Source organism: Rattus rattus, chromosome 5 (genome assembly GCF_011064425.1).
Source record: "Rattus rattus isolate New Zealand chromosome 5, Rrattus_CSIRO_v1, whole genome shotgun sequence".
Classification (NCBI taxonomy): Eukaryota; Metazoa; Chordata; class Mammalia; order Rodentia; family Muridae; genus Rattus; species Rattus rattus.
This window is the reverse complement of record NC_046158.1, coordinates 36,940,058-36,960,533: the sequence shown is the minus strand read 5'-3', so window position 1 is coordinate 36,960,533 and position 20,476 is coordinate 36,940,058. Positions and strand designations below refer to the sequence as shown.

Sequence of the window (20,476 nt, the reverse complement as noted above, 5' to 3'; positions counted from 1 at the left end):
ATTGAAGGTATTTCTAAAGGCCAACTAAACTATACCACTTAGAAATATTTCTTAGTTTGAAACGTCTGCCCCATGTTGCCCAAGCACCAGCTGACTTGCTTTACGAATCAGATAGCCATTAACTGTGATGGGTCCCTCAGTGGTATGCATGCAAGGTCCGGCATTTCAGAAGGCTTACCAATGCTGTGACAAACACTTCAGCACACGACTGAAGGACAATCAATGCCGTCAGCAGCTTCTCACAAGGCGAGTAAATACACATTTCGGTCTCAAATTCAGAATGGAAGTTCACAGGAACGGCATGCTACAGGACCAGCCGCCGCAGCCCTGCTCACTTACTCTGACACATAATTCGGGTGCATGAAGATAGAGCCGCTGGCCCTGTACCTGGTGCTGGCGATGCTGGGCGATTCTGCTCCAAGCCTACATCTTTCTAGCTGACTGGCAACAATCTGCCTTTCCACTTCCAGTTCTCGGGTGAGTCGTTGAAACTGAAGCTCCTGTGAGTCAAGGAAATAAAAGGCATATAAGGCGACCAGGTTGGCTGCTTAGGCAGATCAGAGTTAATTTCTGTCACAGGTAGCACAGGCACATGCCCATCACATAAAGCCACAGCAAGGCGTTGTGCGGTGTGGGTGCTGGGTATGAACAGTTGTCTGCGGACATGTGGGGGCCTGGGTTGAGAATGCTTGACTATCAGATCATGTTTGGAACTGAAAACATGCAGAGGCTTACGCGCCCTCTTGTCTTTAATTCTCCTGAGGGTTCTAAATAGTACCTTGCAGATGTTTATGTGAGAACCAACCATCCTGAGCTCTGCCTCCTTCCTCAATGGCTGATTTTTCTATCTCCTGGACTGCATGCCAGGACATGATGGAATCATGGCACCATGTCTGATGCAGGTCACTGCACTGAGGAAATATTAAACTTATGGTAAGTGTCTGGCTGTATTTATCCTTACTATAACCAAAAAGTTTGTTCTACTTACAATGTATTTATGTTGCTACTTTGCAGACCGTTACAAACAAACAAAAACAATATGCTGTATCACGGGCTCAGAACTCGTTCTAAGAAGTGGGAAAAGCTCTCTCGAGAAATAATCTTTATGTTCCATCAGAAATGCAAACCAATTTGATTATTACATATGTATACTGTACTTGTGCTCTCTTATTGTTAGGTTGGTAGGTCTTAATAAACAGAGAGCACATTGTTCTATAAAATACCAAAAGATTAAGCCAGACACATCACTTGTTAAAGCTTTAAGTTAGAATCAACATCTGCAAAAGGACATCATGGTCCTATGCACCATAATATCTGCCTACATGCCTATCCAGCTGTAAGTAGTTTAATCTGGCAATGACCGCTGGTCCAAAATAGCAGGGACTTGAACACTAAAGGAACAGTTATGACTATGTTGATATTTGTCATAAAATTTACTTAAGTCTGCTGACTGACTGCACTAATCACTTGACAGCATTGACTTTATAAATTCATGGACTATTCTTAGGATAGTTATTTGTACTTTTAATTTTTATAAACATTATTATGAAAACTCGAAAATAAATAAAAAGATTACACACCAAAGTTACCAGATCTAAAGTCTAAATACAATCAATGAATTTCTATGTAGTTGGAATGGAAACTAGAGCTTCACAATCAAATTTATACTTTCAATACTAAATACCAAAAAATTATGACAGAATTAGAACTAGAAAAACAATTATCTTTTATAATCTTTCATAACTTGCATCTATTAGCTGCTTTCAGCCCTTCTGCATCCTCTCATATTTATTGTATGCACATGTATTGTTTAAATATTCATACACTATTGTCCATATTCTGCATGAGCGAACATGCTGCTTTTTCTTTTTACAATTGTACATATTATAGTCATTCACCCATCTTCCTGCAAATTTTTAATTTTATTCTCCTGCAAAGTTTTCATTTTTATAGCAGAGTAATACATATTTATATAAAATTTTCATTGTCCATTCACCTGTTGATGGACAATTAGGTTGATTCTAATCCTTTGATACTGTCAATAAAAGAGCAATGAACAATGGGGTGCAGACATCTAGTTTGTGGAATATGGAGCTCTCTAGATACACCCAGCTGTTCTATTTTTAGCTTTTGTTTTTTTTTTTTCTTTTGAGAAATCTCCAGACTGATTTCCACAATGGCTGTATTAATTTGCACGGCCACCAACATTTGATAGGGTTTCTATTTTTTAACATTCTCTCAAACTTTTGCAGTCAGATTTGTTGATGATAGCCATTCTGACGGGGTTTTCCTTTGCATTTCCCTGATGGTTAGGGATGCTGAATACAGTTAAAGATAGCCACAGCACATCTGTAATTTAGAACTGTCCCTCCTGCTCATTTGCCCATTTCATGACTGGGCACTTCATTTTCTTGGTTTTTAATTTCTAAAGTTCTTTGTAAAATCTGGGTAGTAACTAACCCCTTAACTGACTTGTAGCTAGGAAAGTTTCTTTCCCATTCTGTTGGCTACCTGTCAACTCTGCTCATTGGTTTCTTTGCTGTTATACTAGCCCCTAAATTAAAGGGTTTTTTTTTTTTTTTTGAAGGAGGGGCAGCAGAAGACAGGGTCTATCTTGCTATGTAGCTTTGCCTGGCCTGGAGTTTACTGGTTACAGGGTGGCCTGGAACTTCTACACATCTTTCTTTTGCCTCAACCTCTCACGTCCTGAGAGTAAAAGCAAGTTAAAATTAATTATTTGAAAATATAGATCTAAACAGAGAAATGAAAAACCTCTATAATGAAAATCCTAAGATAACAAAAAACAAAATCACAGAAGATACTAGACAACAAGAAAACATCATGTTTCAAGATGGAAAGATTTTATGAGGATATCTATGCTACCAAAATTAATTTATGGAACTATTGCAATACCACCAAATTTTCCATGTCATGTTTCAATAGTTTAGGAAAAAATAATACAAGAATTCATATGGAACCACAAAAGACACAAACAGCAGTCCTAAGAAAGAACAACGCTGGAGCCACCACAATGCCCACCTCACACTATGCTCCAGAGCTACCGTGATGGAGATGGTCTGGTACTGCCATAAAGTGGATGATGGGCTGATGAACAGAATAGAACAAAGGACTAGAAATAGCAAAGCTAAGTCCACATAATCTTTGAGGTAGGAGCCAAAAAACAAAACAAAACAAAAAAAACCCATAAAAAACCAAACAAACAAACACAATAAAATCCAAAACGAAACAACAAAACAAAACAAAACAAAACTGGAAGGATGGGGTGGGGGTCGGGATAGCCTATCCAGCAAATAGTACTGGTAAAATTGGGTTTTCCCCTGCAGAAGAATGAAGGCTTGTAGAGTCTTACGTTTCCCATCTTATACAACTAGCCATCCAACAGGATCAAAGACCCAAATTTAAGACATGAAACACTGAAACTTGGCAATAACTTTTTAAATTAAACACCCACAGCATGAGAACTAACCACAAGTATCAACAGATAGGACCCAGTAAAAGAAATAGATTCTGCACGGGAAAGGAAACGATCAGAACAGTTTAAAGAAAGGATCCTCACCTGCCCATCACTTTCCCATACTCAGATCCTTTCCAGAGACCTCGATGGTCAGGCTCAGCGGACAAGGTGTACAGGAACAGCGCCTGGTCAACAGTGCTGGACAGACCATGCCAGGGTCATGTGGCGGTGAGGACCAGTGCACACTTTGCTGTACCAGGCTGAGATAACCTGAAGGATGAACATCATGCCCACCTCACTGTTTGGGGATTTCTGTTTTGGTGACGAATGTCTGTTTTTCATATTTTTTACTCTGCTGTTTGTTAGCTCTCCCCACGCCCCACACCGGATGCTTGTATCAAGCTAGTCAGGGAGAGACTATTCCCAGATTCCCACACATCCGGAGCATTGTTTCTATACCCTGTTCTCAGTGACAAACAGGGATTGAGGGCTGCCATGCTTTTCCATTTAGGTCCATCCAAGTTATCACACTAGAGCAAGATTTCAAATAAGAACACAGCCATGAAGAAAAAGATTTTTTTTTTTAATAGAAAAAAAATCCTATCATGGTAGATGTCTAAATTGTGTTTGTGGCATCTTCTATGACCTCTGAAGCAAGGAACTGTGCAAGACATTTCTACTTGGAGTTAGGGACAAGACATAGGCTTCTCATAACTTTATATTTATAGCCAGAGGCAGGTGACTGTGCCAGGCCAGACAGGGCCTCACATGCTCACCTGCAGGCCGGTTCCAGGAAACAGGAGGCTGTTTCTCTCCCTCACCCCTGCCTCCTTGCAGGACTTCCTCAACCAGGTCTCAAGGGCATGCTCTTCACATAGAAACCACCGCCAAGTAGGCTGTGTGCTAAGCCCTGGGGCTGCACAACACTTTATCTGACCAAGTTTCGGGGCAAGTTTATAAACTGTTGTGGAAGCTAGGACTCAAGCTTCATTCTCCGAACTTTTGTAACAAGTGAGAAACATCACTAACAAGCACTAAATGAACTCCTTTTCTGCTTAATTAGGGGTATCAGTCTGGGTGTCGCTAGGAACGCTGAAGCACCACCAAGGGTGTGGAGAGCCCAGAAGGCCAACGGATCCATGCTGGAACTCCATGGAGCCAACATTAAAGTTGGGCAATTCCTCTAACATCTTAAAGAACAGTCTATATCACATCTCTACCACTCCCAGAGTCCATACAGTTGAACACCACTCAATTTATCAAAGCCACCCTTCTTCTGTGTGCATACTTCTCATTAGCAGGACTTCATCACTGCCAAAGGCAGAGGATCAGGAAGCTGGAAGGCACGGCTCTGCATGCGACTGTTACCCTATAACTCTGTGCATGTTCAGGTGAAGTATATGTTTGCTTTATTTGAGGACAAATATTATTTCTATAGAATAGAAGTCTAGCACTATATGTGACTGGTCCCAAATGGGTGAGCAGGTTATAAGCATCTGATAATTCTGTTCCTATTGCTTTCTCTGACTGATGCGGAAGGCATTATATAGTCATATAAAACTACATCTAATGCCTTCTAAACACTCAGAAATGAAAAGAACTTCTGGTGATAGCATGTGACTATCCTCAGAGTCCAGCAAATAAAGGCACAACCTTATGAAGAAGTGAAGATACCAATATGCTCTGAAGGTGATCTGTGTGACCACTGCAAGGCTCTTCATGTGAACTTCATTTCAGTCACAAATACTTGACAAGGACAGGGGAAAGGGAGCATCAGGACAATACAAACTATGCCGTGTTTCCAAAACATATGGTGGATAGGCCTGCCCAGTACAGCAGAAGGGTTTACTGCCCTAGCTCATCTAGGAGCTACCAAGATACCAAGACCCAACCCCCTTGTTCACAGGCACACCCTTTGGCTAGGCCCCTCCTAGCTGCTGACAGAGGAGGCCCAGGAAAGGCTGAGCTTGGCTAAGGCTTTGTCGCTCTGCACTGAGGTTGGTACCCTTCCTGCCAATCCTGCTGTCCCTTGCCTCTGCACAGGCACTGATCTGATATATCTCTGCACAGAAAGCTCTCCTTAGCCTCACCTTGGCTGGTCTTGTGTTGGTTCCTTTTACACATTGACCAATAGTCCCTGGTTTCTTTCTGGGTCCCACTTGTCCCTCTCATCCCTTTGTAGAAAACATCAGTACCTCGGGTCTGATGTATATTATTCTCATGGAGATTGTTATTACTTCTTTATATTTACACGTATGTAAATAGCACACTATAGAGTTTGTTTACAGATTACATTCAGTGTAGTAAGATTCTGAGTTATCAGTATCAGTATGGATAGCTCTTGGCTCATTAATTTTCATCGATCAATAATATCCCATTTTATGGTAATAGCACACTTATCTATGTTCTCACCATGATGGAATCATGAGTTGTCTCTAATTGCTTATACAATTATAAGAATTCTGTAAAACAAACATTCTTGATTAAATCTTGTGTATACAAGCCAGACTTCTCCAGAGCAGATACAGACGGGAAATTTTAAAGATGTATATACATCATCAATTTTATTTCACAATGACTGTTGGATTACCTTTCAGAGCAGCCGGACTTCTCTCAGCTGGCAGTACAGGTGTCACAAGCTGGCAGTACAGGAGTACTCCCAAGGATAGCAATATCACAGTACCAATGGCCACTACATTGGGCTAGGTCTCCCCGCTCCTTTGTGGGAGCCTGCCTTGCCTATGCTTTAGTCTGTATTCTGATATAACCAACATATTCTTCCTAGGTTTACTGTACTTTAGTTTGTATTCCGATATAAGCAACATATTCTTCCTAGGTTTACTGGTCATTTAGGTTTTTGAATTTCTCACACATCAAACTTTTGGGGGAAAAATTTCTCCTTACAGTTGCCACACAGGTCTGTCTTCTATGGGAAACAGGCATTTTGTTGACATGTGGTAACACTGGAATTCTGCACAGCTCTAGCCTTAGACCAGAACCCTCCACCCTGAGTAGCCCTCATATGCAGACAGCAGACAATGATGAGCTCAGGGCTTCAGACGTCAGTTGGACCATTATGGCAGGAGGGGCCCCGGCAGAACACCCGTTCAGGTGAAAAAAAGGTTCACATGTTGGGCATACACTATGGTTACTTTTTCCTACCCCCCATGTTTTCTCTTTATTTTTCTGAGACATAGCCATGAAGAACTCCTTAGTATTAAATCATCAGTGCCTTTCTTAGGTTTTAGTTCATACACTGTGTTTGTCCCAAAGAAAATATTTTCTATTTCATGGCAGCCCGAAGCAGAGAAAAAGACAGCAGAGGGGTCAGGGATGGAGTACTCCCAAGGATAGCAATGATCCTACTTCCTCCTGTTAGGCTCCACTTCAAGCTTCCAGAACCTCCCAAAACAGCATCCATGAGGGGAACCAAGCCCTCAGTGCAACAGCGTGTAGGGACATCTCCTACTCAAGCCTCGGCCCCCACTCGAGGGGAATGCTGGCTCTGCTGCTCCGGAGAGGACACCTCATGTCAGTCTTGACTTCTGAGATCCGCCCTTCCTTCTTGGCTCAGCTCAGCAATGCGGAGTAAAGGCTATATTCAGTCTGTTTGCTCCGTTCAGGTGAAAAAAAGGTTCACATGTTGGGCATACACTATGGTTACTTTTTCCTACCCCCCATGTTTTCTCTTTATTTTTCTGAGACATAGCCATGAAGAACTCCTTAGTATTAAATCATCAGTGCCTTTCTTAGGTTTTAGTTCATACACTGTGTTTGTCCCAAAGAAAATATTTTCTATTTCTGATATTCCTATTTTTTTTCTCCCCATTTTTAAAAATATATCCATCTGTTCTTGAAAGTTCATGTAGCTTGAAATCTCTTCCCTGCTGTTTCCCTTCCTCCTTAGGTTTATACCTTTGCCTAAACTCGGGTCTGAATTCTCTCTTTTCCTCCTGAAAAAGATTTCCTTGTTTCTTTGAGGCAGAAACACTAGGGATTGATTCCGTGCATCTCTCTAAGTTCCCATGCCTTGCCCTGGTTTCCTGAAGTGTTCAGTACTACACACCTGCACTCCCATCTCCTCTGATAGGCAGAAATAGCTGCACTCTGGTTTCCTACTTCAAAGTCTCCAGTGTTGGTCTGAAAATCAGGGCACACTTCCCTCCTGTGGGTGTCTACCCTCTCACCCTCATTAAATCCTCTCTGACGGCCACAGTGCTGCATCTCCTGACCCTTCCCGACTGTGCCCCATGGAAGGCAATCTTATTCTGCTTCACAAACCTTTACAAGCTGTTCAGAATATTCCCCACCTCTGGGTTACTAAGAATACTCACCAGGCTTTAACTGCAATGTAGTTCTTTCCTAAAAATACTTCTTTTGCCTACAACTCTCTCTTGTACAGACTATGCACTCCTCCACACCTACCCCTGAGGTGTCTTCCAGATGGGAGGGTGCTCTCTTGGCTCTTTACAGGCTCTACTTATTAGCATAAAGTGTTCATAGTATTCCTCACCACCAGCATGTTATATAACCGTCCAGTCAGTAGACTTGCAAACAGTACTCCCTCTACAATCTCTCTTTCTTTTCCCTACTGGGAAAGGACATTTGGGTGTCAAGGTTCAGTGTGCTTTGAGGCAAGAGCCATTCCGCCCTCATCCGCTCGTCTGCTTCACTGCCATGTGCTTCTGGCTGTCTGCCTCTTGACCACAGGAGAAGCTGCAATGGTTACTATGACAGTGGAGCTGATGGAGAAGAAAGAGCAGCAGACCCTGCTGTTCAGCGACCAATGAAATCCCTGCTTTCCTGGTTTCACTACCAGATTTCTTGCAGGGTTGGTGGAGAAAGTGGCCCTCCTGTTCAGGGCTCCCCTCCTGTTCAGGGCTGCCCCATTCCAGGCTCTCTGGCCTCCTTGAAGATCCTGCTCCTCTCTCATTTTTAACTTAATTTTTCTCCTCATTTAGTACTGAAATTGTTCTCATCTGAAGACACGGCACCGCGACCCCAGGGTTTCTCGGTCTGTTTCCTTCTCCTGTGAGCTATACTAGCTTCTCGCTAATGGTGCTTTATACTGTGTGCTTTTAATGATCCAGTACAATCCCAGGCTCTGAACACTAACAGCCTGGGTCCTAATTAACTTGTAAGATTCAAGGCACAGGCAAGATGTCTTGTTCTGATGACATATTACATGAAGGTATCCAATCTTTTCTGTATTCAAAAGATGAGTGAGTTAGAGAACTGCTCTATCTGTCGGTCTTGCGGTAGGCACAGAGAGCAGGTTATTATGGAAGTCATGGTGTCTATCACACAGTATGCCCATTTGCCCAAACAGCACTATTTGGAAATGTTCGTTGCAATGAGTCTAAATATTATTTTCTACTTTATGTGGCACTAAAACCAAGTCATCCACACTTACGAACAGTCCTTGGATTTTCAGTCAACAGAGGTAGGTGATCCAGTGTCCAAAATGTCAATCATATTTTAATGTCTATGTAGTAGTCCCTCAAATAGTACATAATTAATTACAGAAATATAACTAATTAATAGGTACGTAATTCCTATCCCCTGTTTACTAACTAGTTCCCTTTGGTAAAAGGAAATAAATCAAAAGAATTGGAAAGCTAACATTGTCTTTCTCAAGTAAAAGCCACCAGTGTGCCCCAGGATATTAACAGATATCATGTAGGCACCTACAGGACACCTTTCATGATCTCCTATGCTTGTAACTCAGGACTCTTCATTATTTGTCCCACACTCTGGAAACATGACACTCTTGTGAACGCCTACTGTCCTCTCTCCATCTCACAGCACAGTCCTGGCCATGACATCTGTTCAATTCACTAATTCAAGAGTGAACTCAACATTTCATTCATCATTTTGTGTAATAAATATAGTAAATTGATGGAAAATTTTCTCTAATTTATTTATTTGTAGATACTTTATATAAAGGCCTAGATAATATCTTATGGATGATCCTTTTTGAGGTCTTTAAAGCATCTAAAATTCATCTCTTTAAAAAGGCAACAAAAGTAAGCTGGATGAAAAGTATATAAAATTGTGTCCTGTTTTAACTGAAGTCACAGGGAAACAGGCAGAAGTAGGGCTGGACCTTAGTTGCCAACATTTCATCACCTCCTAAAAAATTAGCTGTCAGGAATCTCACAGAGATGAGGTTTTGTGGACTTGATATTGAGTGCAGAGTTGAAGAGGCGCTGGGCATTGTCCCCAGTTTCAGAGGTGCTGTTCACTGTCCCCTCATTTGCCTATTATATTTATCTGTCTTTAAACTATCCAGTCCCCTCCTCTCTCAGGCTAGTTCCATATCCTTTGCAAATCACTACTGAAACCTGGCTTAACAGCCTAGGAATATTGTCAAGCAATGCCTTTTCATATTCATTTAGTTTTCCCTCTAAAAGGAGGGGGAGGAGGGAAAAAGCTATATAAAAGTGTCTGTGTGTATATAAAAGAATCAATAATTCTATTTAAATCTTCAACTACTTGAGGTTTTCCCAGCATGGTTAAGATTCTTTATATTTGGAGAGTCCTGTCATTAAATAAACACTGAGGAGTCAAACAGGAGGACAGGGAGTACTCGGAGCCAGGGTAACCTGACAACCGATGACATTATCTTCCAATACAGTAGTGATTTGGTAGAACTGATGTCTAAAGCATACTGTTCTTTTCTTTAAAATGTAATATCTTCCATTGTTTAGATATTTCTTTGAATCTCACATTAAGAAAGTGTAAAGAACAGTAATAAGAACAGCAACCTTCACTGATTTCCTACTGCATATGTATTTGAGAATTGTTAAGATACATGATGTACCAGATATTGTGGTGTACACCTTTAATTCTGGGATGTATGAGTTTGAGACCAGCCTGGTAACATACTGAGTTCCAGGCCAGCCAGAGTTATATGGTGAGACCTTGCCTCCAAAAACAATAAACAACAAAGATGCATGATACATGTCCTCTCATGTAATATGGTTATCTGGGCTAAACTGATCAGGCAGTACATGATAATAATACACATGGATCATTATTTGTTGAAATGGAAAACTATGAAGATTAAATTCATGATCTTCTATTTTCTCTATGTAGAATATGTACAGTGAAAAATAGGAGAAAACAGACTGAATTTAACCTTTCTTATAAAAATCTAACAATAGTACCATAAAATATGAGGCTAGTTTTTTTTTTAATGGTTATCAACAATGAAAAATTAATAGGAAAGAAAAAAAGCATCTATCTTAGGTCTGTTGTCTTATGACCATGCTATAGTTGCTTTTGTATGTGTTTCTATGGTGTGTGTGTGTGTGTGTGTGTGTGTGTGTGTGTTTATGTGTGTTAGCTCTGCCTTAGTCAGTTAAAGTAAAGGCTTGTTACTGAGCTCAATCTAAAAGAAGTGATTTTTCAGGTGGGGGGTCATAGTCTTGTAAATATTTCATTTTATATATGTAACTTCATTAACAGTATCATTCACTTCTAAACTTTTAAAGCTTACCTTGGCTTCTTCAGAAACATGATTAAGAAAGGCCAATGTTCTACCCATAGCTATAAAGTCAGTTACCCTTCAAGGACATGGAGTGACAGGAGAGAGTCAGGTCATATCTGAACTGACGACTTAAGTTCAAGCACAATGTATCTACAGGCAGAATGATGTCCACTTCAGCCTTGATATCACTCTGCCTTTTTTCTAAAGTGTCTTCTGACACTTACTATAGGCATAATGTTATTGTACATTATTTAAAGTTTACCCTTCAATTATTCAAATGCTGATTTCTTTGTCCCAATATCTGGCTTCAATTCAGACAAAGCATTGTAATGCTTATGTTAAGAATCTCCTGTCTCAAGTTTGTGCAAATTTCTCTGCCTTGTCAATGAAAGTTGGAAAAGCCAATAACTAGAATAGAGAATAGGGTGGGATTTCTGCCAGACGTGGGAGGACAAGGAAGGGGAGTGGAGTGGAGGGGGAGAGACAGTATGGGGAGGGAGAAAGAGAAGGAGGAAAGGAGGAAGAGGAGGGGGAGGAGGAGAAAGGGGAGGGGAGTAGAGGGGGAGAGAGTATGGGGGGAGAGAAAGAGAAGGAGGAAAAGGAGGAATAAGGGGAGGAGGAGGAGGAGGAAGAAGAAGAGGAAGAGGAAGAGGAAGAGGAGGAGGAGCAGGAGGATTTGCTAGGAGGAAGGGGTGTGGAGAGACACACACCATGGGAGAACACACCTGAAGCCCATAGAACCAGACCAATACAAAAATGCAAGTATCTCGGGGGTCTTGGCTGGGAGATAGCCGGATTAGATCAGAGGATTAGAATAGAATTATAAAGCCTAGTTATTGTGCTTTTAAGTTGCAAATAAATCTTGGTTCCTCTGTGTCGTTATTGGGGAACTAGTTAGAATAATGAAAAACAGCTGCTGTATTAATTTACTGCATACATTTATATTAAAATTCCTTGTTACAACTCACTCCTTGTTGCTGGTTAGCTACATTAAAAAGACATTTTAACTCAATTTTTCATGGCCCTTACAGATTGTCTGTGTGTTCCCTATTTACTTGATTAAGTAGTTGAACAGGGGCTAGACCTCAATGACAGAACATTCCCTAACTCTGGAGGTTGGTCCCCTGCAATGCTGTCCCACAAATAAACATTTGTTTTTTCCAGGTATGTTAGGTCTACATGGCTAGCAATATAGAAAAAAAAAAAAAAAAAAGAAAGAAAAATTCTTACAAGTGGCAAATTTGAAAGATGATATGTTAATTTTTCAGACTAATTTATTTGTCTGAATTTCAAAATTAGTATACTAGATACTCTTTTCATATTGTATGCTTATTTATGAAGAGATTTATTTGCTTATCTTTGGCCTGGATGTAATCTGCAGTCATAAATCTTTTTGTTAAACACAACACTAATAACGCAGGATGCTACTGACCAGGCGCTGACTGTGGGTTATGTGTGCATGTTATATCACGTGTTGGGATCAAAAACGGTTTGTGAATGTTGGTTCTCTACTTCCACCGTAATGAGGTATTCCTTGATCACTCTGGCTGATGCTCCTGTCTCCACCTCCCATATTGCCACAGGATACTAGAACTACAAACACACGCTACCTCATGTGAATGTGTATACATCAGTTCCAGGGATTGAACTCATGGTGTCTAGTGGGCCATCTCTTTGGCTCTCAGTTTTCTCAAGTTCTTAAGAACACAAGCCAGCTTTGGGTCACACAGCTGTGGGGCAGAGGAGGCACACTAAAGCAACCCGGGAAAGGCTATAGGGTTCTGGTGTGAGGAGTGGAGTGTGAACTCAACATCCGTGCTCTTTCCATTACAGAAAGCTGAAAATCGGAGCTGCTTTCATTTTCTACTCCTTAAGGTTATATTTAGAACTGTAATTAACGTTATTATTTCAAAGCCTTCTTCCCAAATCAAATAAAGTCCTAGAACTTACTGAGAAATAAGACCGGATGCCGGGTATACACAGGAGCGTCCTAATCACACAGGCTCAACTACACAGGAGGAAAAAGAATAGGGGCACACTGAGAATACAGGCCACTTCATCGCCAGGTTCCATACACACAGATACATGGAAGGAGATTGGCAAGTATCTGCAAGGAAAGCAGAACCATAAAAAGATGACCTAGAATTTTTAAAACCTTAAAATAAAAAAAAAATTAAAATCTCAAAACCATAAGGGAAAAGACAGACCTCTTCAAAACAGCTCTACAGCTAGGAACTCACACCAAGAGTCAAATAAGGGTTAGAGATGCAGTTGGTGGGGAGCACTGGTCCAGCACTGTAGGTGTATGACCTGCGGCACCACATCCAGTCCCACAAAAGAAATCCAAGAGAGAGAAGCAGAAGAGAGACAGGGTCAGTGAACAAGAGAAGACAAAGGACAGGGTACAGCAGGCAGGTGACCTTGAATAAATATACATGCTAATTAAATATTGGGAAAACTGCTCAAATTCATTAATAAGGAGAAATAAAGTAACATTGAGATACCATTTTTCATGACACTGGGAAACAGTTTAAAGTGTGGTTCCATTCAGGGCGGAAGAGGAGCCAGGGAACCAGGCACCTGCACAAGCTTTTGAGTGAGGTTTGTAAAAATCTTCAGGAAATCAATAGTTTAATAGTCAGATACTGACTATTAAAACAGAACGGAACAACCAGGCTCACATTTCTTCTGATCCTGCGACCCACTTCTCAGTCCCTAACCTGTGGAGGGGCATCAATACACCAGCAACTGCAGCACTGTTGGCAATAATGCCATGCATACCGTGTGCCAGCACCCTAACTACAGCACCTCACATAGCGCACGCAATGTAATCGTTAAACACAATGAGTTTACCAGTTATTTCTGAGACCACAAGAACCATTACATATATTTTTTTTTCAAGAAGCCAAATGAAGAGCTGACTGAGACACAGCGAATCACAGACTCCAAATCTGATTAGGTTTGTTTGGGCACAGAGGCCACTGTTAGAGGGAACCCATATATCAGCCCGACTGGTAGCTCTCGAGGGCAGGACTGAACAGGGAGGAGACATTATTTAGATTTTCATATTACTGCATCTGTTTTACTCACTACAGTTAGCATTTGGCTTCTTTAAAGTCTTAGTTCATAAAGACAAAAATAACAAAGTGAACAGGCCAAAGAAATGAAGGAGCATTCTTTGCATTCACTAGAGCAGATTTTATTTGAGATGCATCCCAATTCCAGGAAGACAGATTCTGATACAAAGAAAAGTGCCATCCATGTTTGCTGTTTCCAAAGCCCAGTGGGGATTCCTGTACCAGCAACAGCATGCTCTCAGAGCTAACAACACACATGTTAAAATGCTGAGGGTATGGAGCGGTCCTGCAGAGGGACCCCACTGGACAGGAACCCCGGTGAGTCAACTCAACAACACCTAAGAACGTCCTGACCCTACCATCAGTCTAGGTGCTGAGGTGCTTATACAGTTCAAAAGAACACGAAGGCAAACACTCACACACACTGGAGATACCTATAGATATCGACAGGGGTTGGTAACACACTGCCCGAATACACAACCCACAAGAGTGAGGACTGAAGTAAGCCCACATGATGTGGAGTTAAGCTCTGAGATGCAAAGAACATTTAAGTAGTTTTATACTTACTTAGAATAGAAGACTGGTTGGGGAAAATATTTTAATATTTGAGAAAATAAACTGGATATTTGTATGGTGATTTTACTTTAGAGTTCTTTGTGGTTTTTTCTTTGTGCATTTAAAAAATATCTGCATAAACAACAAAGTCAAAAGATGGTATCTAAGACAGTGGATGATAAGCAGGCATAATCTGTTAGAATCCAGGGGACACACCAGAGAAAGCTGGTGACAGTGACAGTGACATAATCTGTTAGACTCCAGGGCACACACCAGAGAAAGCTGGTGACAGTGACAGGAATGGGGAGCCGAACAAGAAAAACCAGAGCCATCCTAGAGGAGTCGGCAAGGTAGGGGAATTCCCTTGTCCTAGTTAGAGGGAATGACTAGCCACACATAAGATGGAGATCCTAAGAAAACTGTCACTGAACTTATAGTAGCAGGCACTTCTAAGAGAGATTAAATAAACATAAACAAACAAATCCTCTTGGCATTGGAGCGGAACATTTTAAAAGAAAACCTTCTGGTGAGTAATTAGGTGGTGACAGATTTTCAATGATCCACAGTCTAGAAATCTCAGGGCAAGGGCCATGGAGTCTCTATGCTGAATGCGTCTAGACTGAAGGGACAAAACTTTGAATCAAACCTTAAGATTTAGAAAGGTAGAAACCTTATTGGAGACAAAGCCTGAAGGAAAATATAGATGCTAGTGTCTAGTGACACATCCAATGTCAGAAAAGACTGTGCATGGACAAGGGCAGCATTCAAAACCTGGAGGTGGCTTAGATGTGTGACCAGTATCTATGAGCCAATCCAGGATGGACCAGCTACCTACTGAGGGGTTAGCACTTTACAAAGGATCATCATAGGGAACAGCATTTGCAATCCCAGCCCGAGGGACTGCTCGAATGTGTGCTTGAATGTGTGCTAGTGTTTGTGCCTTGCTGTAAAGGAGCACCTGACAGGACTAGCATCTGTGACTTGACCTTGCACAGTGCAGCTCAGGGGTGTGGCAAGCATAGGTGAGACTGAGGAGCAACATGAGAAATTCCAGGCTTCAACCAGCATAGGAGACAACAACATTCAGACTCAGTGTCTCCACCCAGTTATCTGATAACCCCTATTTGATACAAATATCAATTTAGCAGGCCAGCTCTGTCCTGTTGTCTCATATAGTCTTGTGTTCCCAGTCTGTCTTTCTCCTACAACCCTTTTTCTGTATTGGTTTTTGATGTTTTCACAAGGCGCACGGCCTATCTTAGATGTGGATTTCTGTGTCTTAACCTCCTGAACATGGCTGTCTTCTGACTGTAGTGCACCCCTTTCTGTTTTCACTCCATCCACCTTCAGCTAAGACTGTCTCCTCTTGACCTGTGTCTCTTGTTTCCACTGTTTGATTACTTTTTCTTTCTTACCTTTCCTTGTGTCAACCCAATACAAACCAGTCTTACCTCCATTTTTACCCATTTACTGTAGTCAAAAATACTAAGTAAATAGAACAAAGAAAGTATATTGAAATCTGTTAGAGAGAAATGCCAAATAACACATAAAGCCAGGCCCAGGAGGAAAGTTACACATTTCTCAACACATTCTCTTAAATTTTTGTGTGTGTGTGTGTGTGTGTGTGTGTGTGTGTGTGTGTGTGTGCGCGCGCGCGCGCCCATGTGCCTGTGCACGCACATCTGAATGCACTAATGCAGTGAGAGGGAACCAAATTTAAGTCCTGGGTTAATGGGATACTACAGACGTGCCCAATGAAAGAATAAGAGTAATAATAATAAAAGACACCTAAACCTCCAGACACACCCAAACTCAAAATCACAAACATCAAATTCAAGTCTCTGGTTAAGAAACAGTCAATGCTCTTAACCATTGAGCTATCTCTCCAACGCCTTACCTTAAATATTACTTCTGAAGCCAAGAGGGCTTGCCAAGGCATATTTTAAGCTCTAAAAGACAAATGCCACACAAGACTACTCATCCAGCAAACTAAGTTGTAACTATAAAAGACAAACCTTTCCATGATAAAAATAAGCTAAAGAAATTCATGACCACTGAACTCGTTTCACAGAGGAGGATAGCTACGAAATCCTTGGATGGAAGAGACACATAAATACACCCATGAAGCTACAGGAAATAAACTACACCAGGACTATAGTTTAGGCAGTGAAGAATAAGAAAACACTCAACAAAAAAGAAAAGAAATCAAACAACAAAACCCAACCCAATCAAAAGACACCAGGTAGCAGATTGGATAAGGGAAGAGGATCCATTGATTTGTTGTCGCTAAGAAACGCATTTCACTGACAACGACAGATGCTATCTTATAGTGCAAGGGCTGGAAAAGGTACTTCAAAGAAATGGATCTAAGAAACAAATGGCAACACTGTTCTAACGTCTGTCAAAACAAGTGTCCAAACCTAAATTAGAAGTGACAAACGTGTGGTGCACGCTATCTGACTGCAGGACAATTAAACAAGACATCACCAGCCAGAGAAGCTAGGGAAAAACAACCAAACTCATGAAGATTGACCAACACAATACTGAATGATAAACAGAACAGAAAGGAAATCAAGATGGGAAAAAAGAAATCTTACCATCAAATGAAAAAGAAACCACAACCTATCAGAATGCATGATACAATGAAGTCAGTTCTAAGAAGGAAGTTTATAGTAACAAGTGTGTACATTAGACAAACCAGAAAAATCTCAAATCTCAAGGCTTTGTTAAAACAAAGCAAACTCTCATTCTATGCAAACACCAACTTCAAAGATCTTCATATAAGCCCTGAAACTGAAATTGCTTGAGTAAAAAGTAGGGAAAATAATTATAGGCACAGGAAAGACTTTTAAGATTTATTTTATTTTTAATAACAAATATATATGTTTATCAGTGTATGGATAGGTGTCCATGAGTACAGGACCTATGGACACCAGAGGCTTCGGATCCTCTGGAAGTTGAGTTATACTTGGGAGATACCTGATGTGAATACTGGTTGGGAACGTGGGTCCTCTTTAAGAAGAGTACATATTCTTTTTTTTAAATATCTTTTTTTTTTTTTTTTTTTTCCGGAGCTGGGGACCGAACCCAGGGCCTTGTGCTTCCTAGGCAAGCACTCTACCACTGAGCTAAATCCCCAACCCCTAAGAGTACATATTCTTAACCACTGCACCATATTTCTAGCTCCAAGAGCTCCAGTTGTTCAGAGACTAATGCTAATAATTGACAAGAAGGATCTATTGATCCTTCGACAAGAAGGAAATTGAGAATTGGTGGTCAGTTGATCAATTGACAGAAAGGAAATAATTTTAGTTTCTGTTCAAAAAAGGATATAGTTAATTAAGTGAAGAGGTAGATTACAGAATAGGAGAAAAATTGTTGCCACCTATAAACGTGATAAAAGAATAACACCTACACGATGTAAGAATTTAAAGAACAGAATGAGAAATCAACCAACCTGGTTCTCAGAACAAGGAATGGAAATGGCCAATGAATACATGAAAGTATGTTCAACCTTAGTAGAAGACATCAGAAAAGTGGAATGCATTAACAATGCTTCAAGATGTCATCTCATCCATTCAGAATTACAGTCATGAAGAAAACACACAACAAACGGAATTAGTTTGGCCATGATGGAAATCAGTGTGGAAGTCCATAAAAACAAAAACAAAACCAAAACAAACAAAATCCAACCAATCAACCAACCAAGTCTACAAAATTCCCACTAAAACTAGTTTTACCATATGTCCTAGCAATACCTCTAATGGGCATCGACTGACCCAAAGGTCATCAAAGGACACTCACAGATCAATGTTGACTGCAGCCTGACTCACGATAGCCAAGTGTTGGAATGCACCTTGATTTTGAAGAACAGAAGAATGGATAATGAAAACATAGTGTGTAAGTACAATAGGAGTCTTTTATCCGTAAAGAAAAATCTTGTCATTTACAGAAAATGCATACAACTGGAAATAAAATATTAAGCAAATTAAGTCAATTTTAAGGAGACAAATACCGTGTTCTCTCTTACAATTTCTGGATATCATGAAGGTACATTAAATCATATACACCTAACACATGAAACTGTGTAGGGGAACCAAGAGGGCAGAAACTAAGAGGAGAGTGGGGGGAGGATGTATATGCTCACTGTGTAATATATACTTGTATGGGAATGTCTTTATATGATATAGTACCATGTACAGTGAATATATGCAACACAAATTACAGATTTATAAATAAAATACGGTAAGAGTTATTTGCACCTTAAAACCACAAGTGACCCCAATTTTACTACTTATAAATTTGAACCTGATAAAGAGTATCTTAATCAAGTTTCATAAAACGTATGGAATCTATTATTGTGATAATTGCCTTGTTTAAAACTATATGCTGAAACAATGGACTGATTTAATAGATTCTACTATACACATTTCTTTTGGTGCTCCATCAGATAATTTAATAAAAACAATCTTTATGAATATGCTGTTTGGCTAACTGTTTGGTTGTAATTAGTGTTATTTCAAAAATTGTTTATGAGAATGAAATTGTTGTAACCCTATTAGCCATCTCTTCAACTTCATGTTCTCAAACTGAAACTACATTTTCATTATAAAAGAATTCTATTTTCCCTACACCTTAGTAACAGGGAACCACCATTTTGTCATTTTCTCTGTTATACAAACTGAACACTCAAGCACCTCATAAGTGAAGATACAGTATTTGCCAGAGGCGGGAGAGACGGGCCATTGGTTGAGTACTGGCCGCTCTTCTAGAAGGGTTTGACTCCTAGCCTGCATGCAGTGGCTATAACTGTTCCTGGGGATGTGACCCATTGTCCATCCTCCACAGGCAGTGCACACATGGGATGTACAGGTACACAGGCAGGCAAAACACCCAGACCACACACACACACACACACACACACACACACACACACACACACACACACACACACACACACACACACACACACACACACACACACACACACACACACACACAGGATGCACGGATGGCACACACACAGGCAGGACATCCATTTTTAAGACACACATCAGAACAAATCTCATTTTTAAACGTTACCATTTGTGACTACCTTATTTTACTTAGCAGAAAATCCTAAAAGTTGATTTGTGCAGAATTTCTGTTTTGAAATTAGTATTTCTTTGTACATGGGGGGGAAAGGGAAAGGTACCCTAATTAGGAAGGGAGGGAAGGAAAAAGGGAGGGAGGGGAAATAAATACAAAATAAGAATCGGAGGGTAAACTAAGTGAAAGTGTCTGGAAAGGTTATAAGGAACCACACTATTAGCCTATAATATACAGGAGTCAGTATAAAAATATACACGTGGGGCTGACAATGCTCTCTCCAACAGCCATAGACAAGTGGTTGTCAACCTTCCTAATAATATAGCTCCTTGTGTTGTGGTGACCCTGACCACAACATTATTTTCATTGCTATTTCATTTTAACTCTAATTGTTACTGTTATGAATTATAATGTAAATACTTTTGGAGATAAGAGGTTTGCCAAAGGAGTCCTAACTCACAGGTTGATAACCACTGCCAAGGACCATCCAACAAGATGTAACAAGGCATGAGCCTAGAATTGTTAGTTAGGGTTATACATGCATCATCCAAACCAGTACAGACGGCTGCAATTACCTGTGGTTGCCCCTTCAACCCCGCCCCACAAGGAGGAAAATAAGTAAGTCCTAATTACTGAAAATACCATGCACTTTGGACACAGGGCCCAGGTCAGTGAGCCTGAAGTGACGCCCCTCCCTACAGAGTAATTGGAGAGAAGCAACCAGCAATCCTACCCAGCCATGGCACCTGTAAACCACATTAGTGACCAGCATGGCGAGACAGCACTAAA

The 20,476-nt window shown here is 40.6% G+C and overlaps 1 protein-coding gene across 17 annotated transcripts in view; it reads right to left on the bottom strand.

Annotated features, from left to right (window-relative positions):
• Pkp4 (plakophilin 4) overlaps positions 1-20,476 on the bottom strand; it is a 202,555-nt gene that overhangs the window by 86,500 nt on the left and 95,579 nt on the right. For 9 of the 17 annotated variants that reach the window (XM_032903328.1, XM_032903331.1, XM_032903342.1 and 6 more), the window contains one exon: positions 388-500. The exons of 1 other annotated variant lie outside the window; for it this stretch is intronic. In XM_032903328.1, the coding sequence (XP_032759219.1) occupies positions 388-500 (113 nt within the window). Of the gene's footprint in view, positions 1-339; positions 501-20,476 lie in introns of all 17 variants that reach the window. 7 more of the 17 variants (XM_032903335.1, XM_032903336.1, XM_032903325.1 and 4 more) reach the window with 1 other exon arrangement.